Source organism: Andrena cerasifolii, chromosome 10 (genome assembly GCF_050908995.1).
Source record: "Andrena cerasifolii isolate SP2316 chromosome 10, iyAndCera1_principal, whole genome shotgun sequence".
NCBI lineage: Eukaryota > Metazoa > Arthropoda > Insecta > Hymenoptera > Andrenidae > Andrena > Andrena cerasifolii.
In genome coordinates, this window is record NC_135127.1 from 4,448,056 (window position 1) to 4,468,949 (window position 20,894).

The 20,894-nt window shown below is 41.3% G+C and overlaps 1 protein-coding gene across 1 annotated transcript in view; it reads left to right on the forward strand.

Annotated features, from left to right (window-relative positions):
* Sol1 overlaps positions 1–20,894 on the forward strand; it is a 696,665-nt gene that overhangs the window by 143,686 nt on the left and 532,085 nt on the right. The window contains exon 3 of the mRNA XM_076822532.1: positions 17,070–17,250. Coding sequence (XP_076678647.1) covers positions 17,070–17,250 — 181 coding nt within the window. The remainder of the gene's footprint in view (positions 1–17,069; positions 17,251–20,894) is intronic.

Genomic DNA, 20,894 nt, shown 5'->3' on the forward strand with positions numbered 1-20,894 from the left:
GACGCCCGTTCTATTATTCCCATGATGCATAGAGGCCGGGGGGGCAGCCGAGGCCCGTTTTTTTGCGGCCCCTTTGTTCGCCCTGTGCGCTGTTTTTATCGCGCCGGATAGTCCAGATATCGAGTTGACCTTACGTTTAACGGCACTCGGAGGGATTGCGTGCGGGCACTCGCAACGCCGGGCGCTACTCGCCCGCGATACCAATGAAATAAACAACCGTGCGATGCCGCGGAGCTTATTGATTAAATTACGTATACGAGCGAGCGTGAAAAGCAGTTGGGAAATAAATTGGCCCGCGAGCCTGGCTAGTATATCGTGCAACTCTTTTTACCGTTATTAATAACGGCTACTTGTTCGCTAGTTTAATTCGCCCGTGCAACGGGATGTCGCCTGTCAAATTGTCGTTCCGATGATTGAGTCGGTGAATGTTTGGAACGCAGTTGTGGGAAGGTATAATTTACGAATATTTTTTTCCGTGGTCCATATGCTACGTAACTCCCTGAATATTTTATATATTCTGTTCACTGCCTAGACAGGTGCGACAATAATGGAAATCGATAATAAACGTACTGCTAAAGAAAGTTAAAAAAAAAAATTGAAAGAGGAGAAAGGAACGACGCGGAAACAATATCCTACTTATTATTACGTTCTCCAACTCTACACTGTCACCTTGTACTTTAGACAAGTGAATTGGTAAGATAGTCCGTTGCGTCTTGTGTCTTCTGAAATTTCATTCTTGTAGCACTGGTTTTCCTTTTCCCATTTTTTTTATGCTCAGAAGTCAAGAATGAACGAAAGAACATTTGTATCCAGACTCCGCCACGTTGCGCCTGTAATTCATTCTGGATTCCACGGAATTGCAATCAGGAGTTTCTCAACAGACGCCTGTGGTCGCCTATTTCTCCGAACTCGTGTATATTCTTCAGTGGACAAACGCGAGTTCTTCAAACTGTCTATTGTCGGCCAGCCCGCGCTGGCGTGTCGCGTTTCCTCCAATATTACGTGAAAAGTTTTCCGCTCGGACGTAGCGCCATACAAAATGCAGGAAATATCTGGCTGGTCCATTGAGGACACTGTCCGTCGGCGCAGTCGATATCCACCTTTAAACCCTGAACGGTTGGGTCGGGTCGCAGGAGAACATGTCACAAATATATTTCAGCAATATTAAGCGTTGTGACGGTGGAACACATCGAGTTCTGACAGCTGGATTACCTGAGCTTGGCGTCACCATTTCGTATGCAAATGAAATCTTTAACTTGTTAACTGGCGGATGGTGAGTGCGCTCAGCATTCGCAAATGCCTCCAAACGAGGCACAACGCGTGGATGCGCGAGGAAAATTTAATAGACAGACCCAAAAAGAGTGGATATAAATAGTGTTACATGACGTGTAGCTCTTGCTACAGAAGAAATGAGTTGATATGCTTTTGTTCGTTATTACCAGTGGCGGGTTGCCAGTTGCCCCCTGGATCCCTATCCAGATGCCCCCAGCCCCCCATCTTAAAAAAAAATTATGATTTCAACCAAACACTATATTTTTCTTTTCTATACTATTCACTACACTTAGCCCGTTTTTAGTAAACTACCTCTTCATTTCCCCCCCAAAATGGGCCCATCAGAATGTTTGCCACCTTGGCCTTTTTTTCTTAAACCTGCCACTGGTATTAATCACGCATTTTTTAGTACATTGAGAAATGAACCAATTAACACGGTACGCAAAAACGTTTTGCATTTTTCAATGAATGGAAAACGATATGTGACTCTTATGAATGCAAATTATATAATATGGGAAACTTGAATACTTTATACCGACAGATTTTTGTTGTCTTTGCAATTTGTTGTTGTTCCTCAATTTGGAAGATAAGATGTGAGCATGAAATGTGACTTTTCTGGAAATCGTGGTTTTCGAATCACCAAGGCTGTTTCATTAAGGGGTCTTATGGCTTCCTATTGTGCCGGCTGAAAAAAAACTTAATTTTTCGGGAATTAAAAAAAAGAAACAAGTGCTGCACGTATTAGGTGAATTATCACCTGTCCGGAATCGTGTTCACCATCAAACGCTGCATCGCTTTCGCGCTCTCACCTTTGTATTTATAACTTTTTTCCCTATAAATATATTTAAAATTTCCTTTTTGTGCTTTAAAGTCAACGAAATGACGCTTAAAAAGTAAACAAAAAATTATCTCTATATTCATTTATTACTTCAGAATGTGCGTTTGAAGAAGGGCCTGATTTTGGGCTGTTGATGGTAACCTACCCCCTTAAACGAGGGCTGTTGATGCTAACCTACCCCCTTAAACGAGGGCTGTTGGTCCTCTCGACTTATTCTGCTGTCAAATATGTAAAAGTACATTCTTCCCACCTCCCACGATCACGTGAAGTCTCCTGTTTCCTTCAGAAAATTTCTCTCCCGTGTCCGATCAATTTCAAACACCCCATTCCTGCGTGGACCACAAAAATTCAGTGGATGACCATTAGATCCAATATCTGCGCCCGCCTGGAACTCCAGCATACCTATTCCATTCTCCTGTTCCAAACACACAGCCGCAACAAAAACCGTCAGATCGTCGCGTTCTGTTCGCGGAATGCCGCGTTTAATAACCGTTTCGCGGCACTGCCCCGAAGCCGTTCGCACGAAAATAAATACTGGGAATGATAAACGCCGGCGCATCGTCGACGCTCGATTGAACGCGTTAAAAATTACGGAATACAAAATTTCTGTCTTTTAAAATTTACCCTCTCGCGCTTTGCAATTCAAATGCCGGTGAAATCTGCATGGGAGCAACAAAAAAAAAAAACCGACTCCCAGAAACGTGTAAAATACGAGGGTGTGTCTATGTAACTTTCGTTGCGCGCTGGCGACCGATCGTGTGAAACGGAAACGTCGCGGCTACAGTGTCATTTCGGATTCATGAATAAATACCCACCGGCTGGGTATGAACAAAAAGCGGGAAAAAAATCAGAGAGAGAGAGGGAGAGAGGGGGAGAGAGAGCGCGATAGAGGGATTCAGGCCGCGCGCAAATCCCAGCCAATAAAAGATAAAACAATACCGTCGGATGTATAAATTCTTGCTAGCTTGTTCGTGGATAGTTTGACCACCTGCTCCTAGATTGATGCTCCCTGCACGGAGCGGAATCTATCAAACGAATGTTCCGGGTCGCGGCCAGGGTCAATTCATAAAGGACCGTCGACGCTTCTAAATTCGTCCGCCAGTGCGTTCCCCTTTCTGTCCGGGCAAACTTCGTGCAGCGATCGTGAATAACGGGTGCACGAATCGCGATTAAGGGCGGAACGCCATTGTTTACGAAACAAATAACCTGCCCCTCTGTCCCCCTTTCCGACTTTTTTTTTCCCTCTTCGTTTTGTTTCCACCCTCCCCGCGGCCTCCTCCTGCCGCGGATGTCGAAATGGATGCGCACAAAGCGAGCCCGCAGCGGAAGTATCTTCGCGCCGGGTGTACTACACTTTGTTGAAAAAACAATTCGACGGGGTCCGGCGATATCGTAAATTTCGCGGAGACGCTTCTTTTTTTCTACCCGAACTTCTCGGCCTCTTTAACGCGCGTTTAACGGCCAGATCCTCGCGCAAGAGCTATTGTCCGATTCATCCGCCCTTTTCCGGCCGGGCGATTTATGGCCGCGTTATTGCGACGTAGGTGACGCTGAATAGTCGGGACACTCCGTTGAATGGTGGAAGGGACAGTTGGGGTGAATAGTTGCGGGAGAATTAAGCTCTTAAGCTGAGAAAACGGATATTCAGCCCTCGCAACTACCTATTTGTGTTTCGGGTGCCGATACCGAGTGGTTCGGTTCTAAGGTGTATTTATTTATCGATGTTTCGAGGTTCCGGAGTAACTGTTTATACTCGCACAGGCTTGCGCGGTACTAGCATACACTCACATGTGAGGAAGAATGGGAATAGTACCTTGTTAGCACTAGGTTTACGGCACCCACCAATTTGTCAGGTTCCAAATTTCCAAGAGGAATAGCGAAAAATAATTTATTATCCTGTAACTTACTGTAATTATATTTTACTATAAGTGTTCTTGTTCTTAATGGGCTTGTCCCGTGAATAAATTAAATTAAATTAAATTAAAAAGCCATTAATTATAACCAATTAGAACTGTAAATTAATAATTCTATGCAAAGAATTTTTACATACGTTTATTTCCTCCTAGGCCTTCTAACTTTCAAGATCTATACGTAGTATACCTATTGTTGAGAAATTTGAATCTCGGCGGCTTTTACGTGTTGCAGCGTCACAGTCAGAGTAACCACTCTAGTCAATCGCGTATTTTTCTTTTACTTCTCTACTAGAGTGGCTCTAGACACTTCCATTCTTCCCTGCGAGTTTTTGGTTTTTCGAGTGTTGATCGCAGTGTACGTTTCAGTTTGTCTTTTTCATTGCATTATCAAAAGTAATAAATGCGATTTCTTTTGTTTTCACCTCCTAATACGGTTCCATTTCATAAGAAAATAGTACCTGAAAAAGTTTATTCCAATCACACAACAAGAAAGGGTCCCGACCAGGCCTTAAAGTTTAGAATTCACCAATGCTTTGAATTTGAAGAATTTCTCAAAAATGGTAAGACCTATCGAAATTTTGTTCAAATAACATTAAAAGAGCATTCAATTTTCTACAATTACTGTATATATCATTTTCTCGTGCTTCCAACCATTTTTTAGATAATGGCGTTTGAATATAGAGAGGTCCGCACTTCGCGCGTCCCACCTGTATGGCGTGACGTAATGTTTATACGCGCGTAGTAATGACCCTAGAGTTTACCGGTCGAAAGTTTTTAGGCGACAGACAAGCACACAAACACTTTCTGCTGTATATATTAAGATTTATTTAAACGTGCAGTTGAATATTACATATACTTAAGTTTTATTTAAATTGAATAAATCGATTTTTGAAAGAAACTGCATATATTTAATTTCCCATCAATTTGACAGATGCTCGTCGAAATAGGTATATATAAAAAATGTCCGTAGGTAAGCCTAGCGTTAAGGAAAAATTAGAATACCTCAAACTATAAAATTATTTTTTCACAAATTGTTGAAAAGGAAAAACTGCATGGAATGTGTTCGAAAAGGACGAAATTTCATTTAATTATAGAAATAGCGATAGGACGCCCAGTAAGGGAAACTATTCTTCCTTCGCATACACGAAAAGGTTTTCTGCAAACCTCGCTGAGTGGCCTCGGCAAGGACTGTGCTCGCTCTGCCGCTGTTATTAATCGTTAAAACACGGAATTGTATCCGCGTTTGATTACCAGCTGTATTATCCAGACGAGGCATCAACGCGAAAGCAGAATTGGGCCGACTGAAACGGGCGACCTGGAACCGGGGGAAAGTGATCCGAACCAACCAGGGGAAGTAAAACAAGCGACCACAACGGTAATCCGCAGCCGGGGGAGAAGAGTTAATTAAAAGTAAACGGCTCGAAAGTGCTACTCCAAGTTTCAGCTCGATGACCTAAGGGCGCAAAGTGCATTACTATGCAAGAAGGGAACGATCAAAAAGTGTCACGCGAATATCCCCCGTGATTCCGGGGCGCGGGGTGAAAAATTGTTCGATGAATAATCGACGCGAGCAGATGTTACGGAAACGGCAGTGTCGAAGGGCCACGGCGGAGGCTGATCTCGTAAAAACGGCACGTGGTAAGAAGGCGCGTGGAATAGAGGAGGTATTATTCTCAATTTATCTCGCGGCCACTTAGCTTCGTTTACTTCGTGGCATTGGTTCTCAAAGGAATAGTCATGCCAGCTGACCCGGATCGATACTCTGGCAAACGTATCCCACGTTTTTGCCACCCCATCCCTCCCTCTGCCATTTCCGGAGATTTTGAAATTTCATCTCGATCCAGCGATGAAGCAGACGTTCGTCGAGCTGCGGCTATGAACAACGGCGTTTGAATAATTGTTGGTTACACTACTGCGGGGAAGAGCACCGTCTGAGTAATTGTAGGTTATACTACTGGCACGTTTGGGCGATCCTTGAGAAAAGGATGGTTCGTTTTGTCTATAGTGAGCACAATAGAATTAAGGCAGGTATTGCGAGATTTATATGGCCAGGGAATCGTGGAAATCGGATTTGGGATATTTTTTTCTTTCGAAAGACGACGAGGGAGTTTGTAATGATGCAGCTTGTGCAGGATTTTAAGCCTATTAGGATAAAACTCAACTTCTTGTTATGCATTCCCGCTTGGGTCTATAACAGGGTAATTGTTTTTAATGAATCCCTTCTAATTGGCAATTGACAATAACAGAATTTGAAAAATATCGCGAATTTTATTAGAGTATGTCTGAAAACGAAATCCCCGAGGCACGTCACTTTATTAAGGTAGTTGCCACGTTTCTGCATATTTAATTAATTCATTTTCAAATTAATTCATTTTCATTTCGTCGATGATCTTAGTAATTAGTTTGTACAGTTGAGTAATTTGTGGAGTTTCATTTGATTTGAACAGAAGTGGTCAGTAAAATGGAGAATTTAAAATTATACACACATATATATTTTCCATTTGTATCAATCTTAATTCGTAATCATACTTTCATGAGTGCTCATTTAACTGCATGAAAATATATGTGTCTGTGTGTGAATTTGTAGGGGACGTGTGGTGATGCGGACTTTCAGAATTTTCATTTAAAATTCTACTAAGGATGGTCAGCGTTAGATTAAACACTGCAGTTGGTGTTCCAGTATTGGCTTCTTGCAAATGGAAATTGACATACGTAAATATTTCCCAATTTGCATTTACGATAGGAAAACATGGATCGCGCACAGTGATATCCATGCAGTTCAAACATTTACTTACAAACCTCATCATCCTTTTTAGTAGGCACTACACGAATAAAAGGAGTATTTTTGTGGAATATCAATTTTATAAAAGAGAAACTTACCTTTATTTAAAAAAATTTATCTGACCATAATTTCAAATGAAATATAGAGTTCCCAAAATTGGTGCTACTTTATCTATAACTGTACTAGCTATTAACTAAATCTATTTTACAACAAAAGCAAATCAAACTCCATGGCTAGGAAATATTTCATAACCCTTCGAAGTCACGCGGGGAGTATCGGACCGCAAGAGCAATTTTCGAGTTCAAATATCGCGCCTTTACGACTTTCAAATGGGATTTATCGCGAAAACGAATAGAAACAGATAAAAGCATGACTTTTTACCACAACTGTTTTTTCAACTACAAACTTAATCAAATCAAAATTTACATTTGTATAAAAATCATGATTGAAAATTTACATTTCAATAGATCCTGATTGGCAGAGTATTACGAATATACAATTTCCCCTAAAAAATTAAAAGATTAAAAAATGGTAACACAGAAATGACGCTGGGGTGGAGAACCTCATACAGCCAATTTGTCATTACAAGGTGTGACCACGGATGGTTAAAATCGAACAAACTGTCTCAATACTTCCTTCTTCCTCCAACGTCTACTCACTGCTTAAGCAGCCAATTTGACAATTCGATACAACAAAACTCAAAAGAAATCACAGACCTTCCGCTCCTCGATCCCGCGTGTTAATTATCCCGTGTACATCTTACAGTTTTCACTTTGCGCCCCGATTAGCCGCACGTAAGCAAAACAGGGCTCGTTACACGCCAATCTGATTAACATTCTCCGCGCGTTTCTCGTCGATAGAGCCGTTCATTAACGAAAATATGCTCGTCCCTGCGATTAACAGCCGACAGACACTGGGCGCAGTAATTACTTCCATATATCCGTACTTCATTTAGCAGCTGGACGGTCGCGTGCTCCCGATGTAATCAATCAATTACAGAGTCAATAACAATGTAAGCAGTATTTAACAACGAATTAATTTCCGCGCGTTCCGGACCGGCAAATAACAGGGGGGGTGGGGGGTGGATCGGGCCCCGAGTCAACAGTGAAACTGCATTCACCGTAATTGCAGGATACGATCGAGGGTGTCCGAGCGGCGCGCATCCGAAACGAGCTCCGCCGGATTTTCGAGGCTCGATTTTATCCGTCGCGCGCATATCTCCGGAATAATGCGGCAACGGTCGCATTGTGTCGCGACTAGCCGATTCATTGGCCTGGAAGGTAGCAAGAATCCGTTCGCTCTCTTCACGGTGGGATGTTGCCTGCTGCCGGATGTTGCTTTCCCTGCAGCCACTCCTTCGGCACCCTCCCCGACTTCCCTTCCTCCCCCATCCGTCCCGCTGCAGCCCGCCGCGCTTTTTCCCTTCCCCCCCTCTATCCGGCAGCTTTTAGCAGAAGCCTTTCTGTGTCCACGGAGTAATCGCGTGATCTAAGAGCGGCGGAGCTTTCAGCAGATATCTGTCTTCCGTTGGCGTTGCGTCGCGGAGGATCCCGCGCCGGCGGAGATAGACAAGCTGCTCCCTGGCGGTGGTGTACGTACACGGACGTGCTCCCGCGTCCGCCTGCCGCGTGTGTGCACGCCTGTAAGCGCACGCGGCACCGAGGCGTAGGAAAGTCGCGACGGGGGCGGCGGATTTTCGCCCGATCCCGCGAGAAGTTTCACGCGACTGTTCGGCTGAGCGCACAGCTTGCGGTGACAGCCGACGATCCTGAAAAGGCAACTCGCCGCTGCAATCGGCCGCTAAGTGATTTCTAGTGTCTCGGAGCCTAGACAATAACATCTCCCACGGCTCCACGGGGTTCGTTCATCCCCCCGCGTCTTCTGACGCCTTATGTAGCCCCCGTACGTACATAGGTGTATCGGTAAACTATCAGCAGCCAAGATCTGCTGGCGTGGATCGCCACCGTGTCAGCGGTCCGTGAATCACCTGCGAGGGCCCTCGAACTACAATATAATGCCCGGGGTGGGGGGATGTAACGCTGGGCTCCTCGCTCCCGCCGCGGCGACGGAAAGAGATCGCGAGATCGTGTTGCGGGGATATAAAACGCGGGGCACCAGCTGTGGGCGTCTTAATGCGCCGGCCAGCGCCGTAAATAACTTTGACTCGGGCCAGGAGATGCCGCGCGGAAGTCAGAGCGGTGCCAAGGCACGCGGGAATGGGTAACCTCCGAGTTGGATAATATCTTCCGGGAATTAATATCCAGGCTCTCCAATGAAACGGCGAAACGATCCATTATCGGAAATGCGTTTCGCACGTTGACACGTAGAAACGAGCTTGTCGATGGAACTTTTGTCGAGGGACTCGCTTGGGGTTGTACCCGAGGCTGTGTGGAAGTTGGTGGATTGCGTAAGTGGTTTGTTGCATGGGTAGGGAATTCTGGGTGGAAGTTATGTGTGTGGAAAGGCAAGTCAAGTTTTATGGAATTGTGTGAAATAGGGAAGGGAATTCCTGGTGGTTTAGGAAAATGTTTGTGTATTCATTGAGTATACGAAGGGCAAGGGGAAAACGGGGAATGACCGTTTTTTGTGAGCTTGCGATTTATAGCGTATTTTGTTGGTGGCATCTGGGACTACAGAACTGTCGCATCGGAAAGGGTTATAAAGTTCAAATACTCCCGCAAGATAAAGCTAAATAATTGATATAGGTATTGGTTAAAAATTGGAAATGCTCACTCTGCACTGGAACAAAATACGGAATGTCCCCCAAACAAGAAATTATTTAAGAAGAAAATTATACTGTTTCTTTAAGGAGGCATTCTCGTCTAACAGCCCCAAAAGTAACTGATGTTTAAGAATTTTTTTTAAAGAAACTGTAGGTCATTTTGGATTAAAATCTTTTGGGATATAAGGAGGCATCTTTAAACTTGCAGAAAATATTTTTTATGTCGACCCTTCTAATTATTTATTAATTTTTGTGAAATCTTGCCCACCTCTTCAACGATGTAACTCCTGCTGGCAGGATGCGTAGCACCTATCGTAGTCAGCTGATTGCAAAAAAAAAAATGGAAGTTTCTTAAAGTTAGATAGTTTACGCCGGGATTGGTCCACTATGAAGAAGAAAAAAATTAAAAATTGAAAGTTATAACGTTTGGAAAAAAGGAGGCTTTTTCCTTAGACAAATTTTTCATATTATCCTTTACATCCTCGAAAAAGGTATTATAAATAAAAACTAAAATTAAAATTTGAGGTCCAGTCCCTGTGTGAATTATTTAACTTCAAGAAAATTTTCCCCTTTTCGCAATCAGATGACTGATTCCACTAATAAATAATAAGAAGGATCGACATAAAAAAAATTCTACAAGTTTAAAGGTGCCTCCTTATATCCCAAAAGAGTTTAATGCAATATTAACAAAAGTTTTTTTTAAAAAAAATCATAAATTTCGGGGGCTGTTACACGAGAATCCCCCCTTAATGGTGGAGTAAAGTATTAAAACTTAATTTTCTCGTTAAAGCTGGTTTGTGACATTCCCTGTTTTTCCCCTACCCCTTCATATAACATTTGCCTTTTTTTTAATATGGCATTTCTGTTGTAATTCCCGAGTGCCGCTCTCCGCAGGTTTATGCACGCAAATGAAATATGAAAGTCGACTTGTGACAGGGGAAATCCTCAATATATCAATGCTCAGTTGAATATATGAGAAGCTTTGATTTTAATATAAAACTTGTCTTCGAACTTTCACATGCAACAACATCAGGAATGAATGTGAACTGAACTTGACACACTTGGTTCTATTTCAGCTCGTGCAATTTCCACTCATTTACGGTTGATTACTCGCCTATTCGATTTTCAGGCGGAACAATTATTCATACGATAAAGTAAGCGCTCCTGATGCTAAGCTGCAGGATGCAGAAATTAGTATTCCGAACGGAGGGTGAAATTGATACCTTAATTGTAAACCACGTGTTTCCCATCCCCTTCGAAGAAAAACATTTATGGACGACCAGAGACATTACAAAGTCATTAATATCAAACGTACGATACATTTATTCCACTCACGCGTGTGATTTATACTGATAAGGGCTGACTTTACGAGATAAACCGAGTGAGCATCAATACAACTACAATTTTAGTACCATAAATTCCTGTCGAATTCTCCATTCCAAAAAATATTGCTCGCCCTCACACGCGCGCCGATATACCGAATACCGCTCAATTCTATACAAAAATCCACCAACGTCAACATAATTGTTGAGGTGATCTAGAATCAGCTCAAAGCTGTTGATTTTTGCTCGCTTACTTTCAACATCGACGCATTACACTTTCATTCACCTGCGGCTCGCGTTCGAGGTGAAGGAAATAGTTACGAGCACGGGCGATGAAAAAAGATGTCCCCAACAGATTCATCTTTCTGCCTAAATTTATCGCGTTAAGCGTCTACATTTCCCAAGAGAGAAGTAGACTATCATCCCCGGAAAAGTGATTCACTTCGACCTGTGTAAAGTGTTAAAAGTTATGTACCTTCTCCCCGACACTGGCGTGGCGCATTAAATCATGTAACCTGAAGGAACCGGGGGACAGAAGGAGCGCATTGTATCCTCGTTCCCCCGCTTTAATTCCCGCGGAAAGGGGCGTCTCAATTTTTTATCCATCAGCCCCCGGTGTGCCCTTTATAAATAGGTGGCGCGAGAAGACACTCCAGTCAACGCGGCCAAACGTGACCGAACAATGATCTTCCCCAGTGGTTTTCGAGCAGATTAAGCCAGGGGCATTGAGCAACCAACAGTCTGTAGGCTCTCCAGCGCTATCGAGCTGCTTTTACATACAAGACACACCATGTGCCGTGCATACGCCACTCCGTGCCTCATATATGGAACGAGGAGCGAAAATTAATTCCAGAGCTACTTAATGTATTCCCCGCGCCTCTCGGATGGCTTCCTTCGTCACCGAAATCGTCGAATCCGACGTTGGGGACGAAAACGTCGAGGAATCCGCGCGATCCAGTTATGGTTACGAAGTTACTACTATGTACTTAGGAACTTTTATCTAACAAGGAGAGTATTTTAGGTGTCCGCCGCCCGATCATTTTGATTTTCGGATATGTTACAGAGGACCGAAAAATAAGAAATACGTGTTTTTTTATTTTTTCCCCGTTTTCATATTTGGGGGGTGAAGACTGCGTTCAAAGTTAGGGTTGAAAAATCATTTTTGTGGAATATCTCGAGAACTATTAGAGATAGAGGAATAGTGTCAATGGACGAATTTTGTGTCTTTGAATGCGAAATATGACTGACTCGCCAGATTTTCAAAAATCCACAAAATGATTTTTCAACCCTAACTTTTGAACGCAGTTTTCACCCCCCAAATATGAAAACAGGGAAAAATAAAAAAACACGTATTTCTTATTTTTCGGTCCTCTATAACATATCCAAAAATCAAAATAATCGAAGGCGGACACTTAAAATACTCTCCTTGTCAGCTATGCGATGAACGACACGATTGAGAAAAAGGTTGTTCTGCGTGCATAGGATGAGAGGTGTGGAATAAAGCCTAATGATACAAGCCTTAGTTACCGAGGGGAACAAGTTTAAACAATTTCTATCCCTGCTTCATAAATATAAAAAATGTAATGCATGTGAAGAGGGGTCGTTCCACTTTGATCGGTCGAAAAGTGACGCTATATTTAAAGATTTTTTTCTTAGCGAATACAAAATATAATAAAACAAATCTTTTTGGTATTTATTAAGCTACTCTTATATTATACAAAAAACTAAAAATAATTTTTTTACGTTGTTTTAAAGGTTCTTTTATAGCGTCAATATGGCACGTTGAAATGGCACCATGTACCCCTAAAAGTTAAACAGCTTCGCGCAAAGTTGTTCGTTAAGCCGTACCTAATACAAGCCCCCCCAGTATCAGGATTACTTAGTTGTTGAATAACAATTGTACGTCTCGGATAGCTCCCGCCTGAAGAAACAAAGAATGCTCGCGTGTCAGTGACGAAGCCAGATACGCTACCCCCAAGAATGAGAAGAATGGGACTCGGATAATTCCCAAGGCAGCGTGCGTTTAGTGTCGCCAGGCCCGTCATATTTGATGCGCCCAGGACGGATGTCGCTAAATAACTCGCGAGTCGAGGCAAACACGATCGCGACGTGCGTACGTTTGCGCGGCGGAAAGAGGGATGGAAGCGAAGGGACGGGAAATTGGGGAAATGAGAAAATAAAGAGGGTCCGCGGAACGCCGGCAAAGGGACGTGAGTGCACGGCCGGGTTGGAAGAACAAAGGCGGGAGGGGAGAGGATGGAGAGGAGAAGCGTGAGAGTTTGCTTGACATTAACCAAAGAACCCCGGGTGCAGCGATAAAATTAGGAGCGACGTTTTTGCTAATTTACTAAGGATCCTGTGAAACTGCGGTGCCACGATACGATTATAAGGCACGCCATGTAAAATGCGTGCTCGGAGCCATCGCTAAGTGCGACTACCCTCCATACTCGTTGCTCAGGCTTTTTTTTTGTTTGTTTTTTTTTTTCTACCCTTTAAATGATCCTGTTTTCCCGCGCTTCTAAATTACTTTAATCGGTTCGGTCCTGCCGTGGCGAACAAATGCTTCCTAGTGGATCACGTCCACGGGAATACATGCGATCAACGTAATCAACGAAATTGCGCGCCCCATCGCCGACGCGGACTAATCACGTGGAAGGTTGGCGATATTGTTTCGGATAAATTATTGCACTCGTATCGACGAGGCGTCGTAATGACCCACATTTCGTGGATCGTTCCAGCGACCTTCCCATCCAGCCAGCCTAGAGCACCGCCGATAACAGCCATCCATGAACCTTGATAGGATTTTTCTGGTTTATCCGATAACGATCTTCTATGGACTGTTATAAAGGTCGATCAGTTCAGGGAGAAGTATTGGTGGCCGCTGTATTGTCGTTGCAATGTACTGAGACAAATATCGGGAATTGGTGGGCGGTTTAAAGGGAATAACCAATGAATTGTTACATCGCATGCAGAGTGTTTCTGAATTATAGGTACAGCTGGCCACAAAAGTATTCGGACACCCTTTCAAGCAGAATAAGTTTCTTAAAATTGGCCCGAACGACTTGAGTGTTTTCGAGAAGGTGGAAGGATTAGTGTCCCTTAGGTGACGTGCTTCGTCGTTTTGAAAAAATTGCAATTGGTGGAAATAGCGAAGAAAATAGTGAAGGTACCTTTTCCAACATTTTTACCTGAGCCTGTAATGAAAATTTTAAAATCCCGTTTGTAGATTTAAGTGAGTTGTGTACATAAAGGTAGATGATGGGTGGACGTTATTAAGGGTAACAGAAATGTTGTGGAGAATGTTTATGCTGAAATTTATTTTATGTATATGCGGAGTCGTTTTAATTTGGTGATTGATATTCGACTACTTTGAATGATTTTGGTAAATTGGAATATTTGTTGCGCTGACCATAAGCTTTTTACGATTCTGAATGTGCAATATCCTGCCGCGTGCAAACGGCATTGACACTTTTTTGAGGATTACAATACACGTCACGTTCAAACTAGAGTTTCATAATGTCGCTGCTCTTTTTTTTTCGAGTAAAACGATATTTCACGAGCCAAGGAATTCCTCTTATATTTCACACGTACCTTAATGTTTTTTGTCCCGTATCACCGGGGCAAAATGGGGTTGGCAAATTGCTAGAGTTTGATGGCTGAACCACTTTCAACCTTCATAAAAGGAATTTTCTGACCAACTTTCGGAGTCTCTTCGCATTATACATCACAATTTCCGTACGGGCGAATATTTCACGTGAGTTTTTATCATTAGAAAAGCTTTGATAATACTACCAGAAATAATATTAAAAAATTCTTTAGCAGAAATCACACTTTTTACTACGAAAATGAATGAACAATTGTCATTAATTTCATATGCACAAGGTACGTGGAAAATAAATTAGTCACACAACGTATTCCTGAAACAAAGTGGTACTTTGGGAAATTATTCTCGCTACAATTAATTAATTTTCACGATGTGAAAAAGCAAAAAGGTCACGCGTTCATATATGTATTTGGAAATTCATCCTTTCAGGGTCATAAGTATGTTTTGCTTGAGTTATTGTTTTATACCAATGAAACATCAATAAAGGAATGATCTAAGGGAAGATATTATTCTCCATTTTGCTTTAAGGGGTTATACCTAGTCAGGAGGCTATAATGGCCGTTTTTCTTTAATAAAATCGAAACTATACAATGGAAAAAACCTACGTCATTCAGTAGATTTTTATATAAAAAATAAGCCCACAAAGTTTTAGAAAGATTGGTGCAGTAGTTTTTGTGATATCTTGCTTCTCGTTTTTAAAAAGGCTTCTTGGATGTCACTGTATTTTTATTATAAACGTAAATATGTTTCTACAAAAAATTACCAAATGTTCTTTAAATGTTCCTCTTTTAAGTGGAAAAAGTTCTGTAAAAATATATGCTTCCGCTATTTTAAAAAAATTCACAAACTTTCGCCTCTTTTCGGTGTCCTGCCCAGGTATAATCCCTTAAAGGATTTGTTGAATGCAGTTGAAACTCGTCCAAGAACCAGTTTAATTATCATTAAGAAAATTGAGGTAATTCTCTAAGCATTTAAAATATTTTTAAAAACTGCTATTGCAAATAAAAAGTATCTACATATAACTCAGAAAATCTCCGTTTCCACATGTACCTATTTAGTTAGATTTTCCCCAAAATTTAATCACTTGTTACAATAAACAGAATTAATTTCTCTGATATTTTACCTCAACCATTTATAAAATACCATAAACCGCAGTAGTGTTTTTAAAAGTGACAACGCAATTATAAGATAAACTGAAGAATAATAATAATAGTGCATCGAAGCTAATGTCCATCACATGTTTAAAAGAAAAATGGCCATAATTTCGAAACATTCTGTATACTTTCTAACCACAGAGTGACTTTATAAATAACAAATGTGGTACTATTCAACATGTTATCGAAGCATCATAAACATTGAAGTGCCAGTCTCACGGTATATATCTCATAAAATGTCTCTCCCTCTATCATAAAAAATATTGCGTTTAAAAAACACGCGACAGCCTTAAAATTTCGAGCACGTTCCTATCCAAATAGAAGCCAATAATCGCGACGTTGAATCTCCTTTGGCGCCGTAAGATGCTTCCAGACAACATTTCCTCGCCCTTCGAAACAAAGTAATATATTATCGTTGCACTCCACATTCTGCTCGCTTCCATATTGACATAATTCATCATCAGAACGAAAGAGGAGCGCACGCGGATTTTCGTTTCACATGATCACACATCTCCAGCCACGATTCAGCCTGGCGCATAAAACTGGAAGGGATCGCTGGACATTTCTGTGCCTGCAGTATAAATCAAGTGGCATCCCGTTACTTAACCACAGGTACGCTGGATCTTCCTATTCTCCAGCGAGCCCTTCACCGATACGTTGCAGCAGAGAGAGAGAGAAAGTCAGGGCGCAGTGTATCGTCGCAAAAAGTAAATTGAAAAGGAAAAAAAAAAAACGAGAAATTCAATTCTCGTTCCCGCGAGCGTGCGCCACTGGGTTTTCATAACAAAGGACTACTTCGTTATCGCTGCGAACTATCGGCTTGTTTAACCATTTGACGCCAGCCTGGAAACCTCGAGGAGGCTTCCGGGATGGGAATGGAACGGCGTAGCGGGTGGTACACCCTCGAGAACGAGGGTTTCGTTGATTGTTCGCGATCGATCATTAACGGGGCGGTGGGGGTGGGGTGGGGAGCCGCCTGCCCAAGAAATCGATGATCTTGTTGTTCACCGTCGAAACTCCTCCACGAAAGTTGCCAGTCCACCGCGGCACGCCCCTTTCATGGCAAAGTCAAACTTTAATTTGATTCCTGGAGATTGACGTAGGGCCGCTGTTATAGAAAGAAGCGTGGCCCAGAGGAGGAGGTAGATCGATGCGAAAGGTGACGAGTTCATTTTAGAAATAAGAAAAGTTTCGCCTGACCCGGGTCGAGGGTATTACTTCGGAACAGTGTCAGATGGTGGATTTCATTACCGCGAGATTCTGATGTCCCCGCATTAAAATTACTATAGCCAGCGGTGCCCTCCATAATATCGAAAGTTCCCGGTAATGCCTGTTTCATTGCGCAGAGCAATATAGGATCGTGATTCACGGCTCTCGCGTGGTTTCCACGTTATTCGCGGGTTTACGAGGGCCCCGTGTTATCGGCGATACGACGATACGATGACGCATTGTCTGTTCGTAGGTTGCTCCTGCGTCGTCTACAGCAGCTCGGACAGACCTCAAGGTGGCACATTTACATCCCCTTATTATCCGAAGCGATACCCGTCGAATATCGATTGTCTGCTTTACACGTTCATCGGTCAACCCGACGAAATCGTTGAGCTGACGTTTCACCACTTCAATATCCGACGCGGTCGACCCGAGTAAGTACCCTCTTCTGAAATGCATCTTACGATTCATCGACCCCTGCCGGACTGAAAGCCGTCGAGTCACGGCATACTAAGGCTCTATTTTTGCACGTGAAATGATAAAGTGCATGCGTTGGGAACGAACTCTTTCACAAAATATTTCACTGTGTTCCAAATTTCACGCACTGAATTTGGATTTATTTTTTTTCTCAGTAGGATATGGTGTAGGTAATAAAGGAAGTTCAAGGGTACCTACTGAGTTTTTTATAAAATTACTGCATGGAAATTGTTCGAGGGGTGGAAATAGCCTTGTTTAGAAATTGATTATACTTGTTAGATGGAACTGTACTTCTGGTAATGTGTAAACTGTAATGAGATTAGCGATTTGAACGAGCGTGAGATTTAATTAATAGCAAGGTGGAAATTGACTGTGGAATTTATCGAAAGCTCAGGTTTTTAGGGCATTTAGTTTGATTACCCATTTAAAAAGTAACTTATGCTCATAAATATGAGTCTTGTTTCATAAATACATATTATTTGTAATTCGGGGACGAGCAGAATAATCTGCTCACTCGACTGATGTAAATACGTTACATATCTATTCTATTTTTCAACATAATTGCCTTTCGAGTGGGGCACTTGTCCAAGCCTTAGAAATCCACTTCTTTGTCTTGTATGTATAATTATACAGGGTAGAATGAAAATAGTGAAACGAGAATGAAAGTGGTTCTTCGTGTAATGTTACATAGAATATGTGGAATAAAATTTCTTCGTGCGAGGCTTCAGTAGAATTTTACTTTAATTTTACTTCTAATAATTTATACATCCTATGAATACCTTCGCGTAAAATATGTAGGATTTAAAATAATCTTAATTCAGTAAAATTGGTATCAATTAAGACGAAATTAATTAATGCCAGAAGCTCTCAGTCTCTTTGGAGCATGTTTCTAAAGAACACTTATCCCAACTACGAATTACCTCGAATGTAAGCTGGAACCCAACTTGTAGCTCTCTCATAAATAAAAACGTCGCAAAGATGCTTGACTGGAAGCTGCATTATACATACATTCGTGCAGCCGAATGTTGAGCTGGAATTCTGAATAAATCATTGAGCAAAAAATAGGATTCAAAGGTGATCCAGATGTAACTACGTTTTGTATGTTAAATTATACGGTCGATCGTGGTAACGATATATGTATATATACATGCTAGAGTATCGACTTTGCAAAGAGCATCGTGTCACGTGGGATCGTTGAGACCTTTGAGGTCCAAAATTAAGGGCATTAAAGAGTTTTTGGTACGAATTGGATACTTTTAAAAAATTATGTTCAGCCATTAATTATTGCAATAAATTCATCAGTAGTTTGAAAGTGCAATTTTCAACCTAGCGAATGAGTGAACTGGGTGTAAATTGTTCCAAATTGTTGTGTTTAGTGTTAGGATATTCCAATCTATGCGAGGTTTGTTTACAGTTCGCGTAACAAGCATAAGTAAAATAGAAATGAGTATAGGAGCTATAGAAGTTCTGCTAGAATTGGTTGCATTGAACAAATCAAACCGTACACTCGTATCTACATTTAGAACATAAGTTTCAACTTCCTTCAACACAAGTACAGTTCCATATAACAAGTATAATCAATTTCTAAATAAGACTATTTCCACCCCTCAAACAATTTCCAAAAAATAATTTTATAAAAAATCGGTAGGTATCCTTGAACATCCTTTATTACCTACACCATATCCTACTGAAAAAAATGTAATGATGTTCCATCTTTGCATTCAGGTGTCCCTCTAGAACTGCTCCGACATCCCAAAAGTAGTTTTCACCAATGCAACCTAGCTTTTGCAGTACATTCATCTACAGATTAAAATGGGACTCCCTGTGTATAAATCTGAGTATCTCAGTTCATGTTACGTGCATTTTCAAGAAGGATCTCGCATACTTCACCTGCAGAGCGGCGACAGGATTTCATAGACATTTAATGAGCATAATTGCAGACCCTAATTCCTGAAAGAAATCTATTTTTCTTTGTGCAATGAGGATCATTCCACACAAGCAAAATGGGTCGAGGGTGCTTCGAAGATTGAGCATCGTCTCTTTGACATCGCATTTGCTGCAATTTGGAATTCATTAAGATAATATCTGGAATAAACTGCACTCTTCAAAGTGAGAGGAAGCTATTATGCTGCCCTTCTGTTAAGGTGTATTAACTTCGCGACGCTGCGTCTCGTACAGTTTTATAGGGAAAGCTTCACTAATTAAATCGGGTGTAAGATTATGTTCAAGAGTGTCTGTATCCGCTTTGGAAACTAAAACACCTCTTGAAAAGGTACGTCCCGCAGGTTATTGTACACATATAGTATATCATGCTCGTGTAAAACGAGAACGATGTGATACCTTTTTTGCGCTGTTTCAATTAGAAAGGCTGCAATAACCGTGCTTAAAATAGAGACTTTAAGGTACACAGTGCCATTTCCTTTATAAAGGATAAAGAAGTAGCTACGTATTTGTTTTTAAAAAAAAAATATTAAGAGTCTTTTTTGTCAACGTCACGTTTTTTTAAATTTAATAGTCATCAACATTTTCTTTTAACCTGTAACAACACATTACTATAACGTAGTAATTTATAAAGGAATAAATTCCACCTTGCCTGATGTGTTAATCTCCAAATAAATTTGAGTATAGACATCACTATAATTTTATAAACATAGGACCATTTCAAATTTACATAGGTACTTTTTTTTTAAATTTCTATTTCTGTATACCTATCTAAGGTACGCAAACGTGATAGGGATATCCTGTTTTTGATAGTTTTTGAGAAAATATTATAACTTACAACTGTTTATGGGGCCCATCCTATATGAGCCAATTCATGTATCGATATAAAATATTTGGCGATTTGTCTTCAAGATTAAAGGAAACTTCTATTGGCAGCTAGTGCAAAATGGAAATTACGAATGTTTCTAGTCGACGATTTTATCCCTCGAAGAAGAATTCCCTTTATCGTCGACCCTTGATGTTGTTTTCATTTATTCAGAAAGTGAAACGAAACTTCGACGTTACAACGGGAATTCTAATTTTCCTCGAGACAAGTTTCCCTCTTGATAGCGAAGTTCGCAGAGGAATGGAAATGCGGGGGGGAAAAAAATGGCACTTTTCGGTGTATTACGTGTCGTCGCATTCGACATTTTCGCGTTCCCTTTTGACTTTCTTTTATTCAACTACGATTCCCCGTTGCACGTATTATTCCAGCAACTTGAAGCTGTCTAACCATTACATTTCCGTTTCAATATTTCGAACCTTCGGCAAAGTTTATTTCGTCGCTGAATTGAATGTCCCATCCTCCATTTAATTTCCGTGCACGCGAAACCTTTGTAGGTAACTGGATTGCTTGAACGTAATTAGAGAATTATTATTCTTCATATGACTTTGAGTGAACTGTAGAATACTTTGGAAGCGTAAAGTAGTAAGTGAGTTGTAACCTGTAACACAAATCATCTGCTCTTGTCTTTAAAGTTCAAGTTAAAATAGTTCGTTTTTCGAGAGGAGCACAATGTCTACTTATGTCGTGCAATGAAATTTCAACGGGGGTGCTGATAACAGTTTAAGTAAATAAATTACTGTACATTATATCCAAAGGAATGTTAAATTTTGTTTA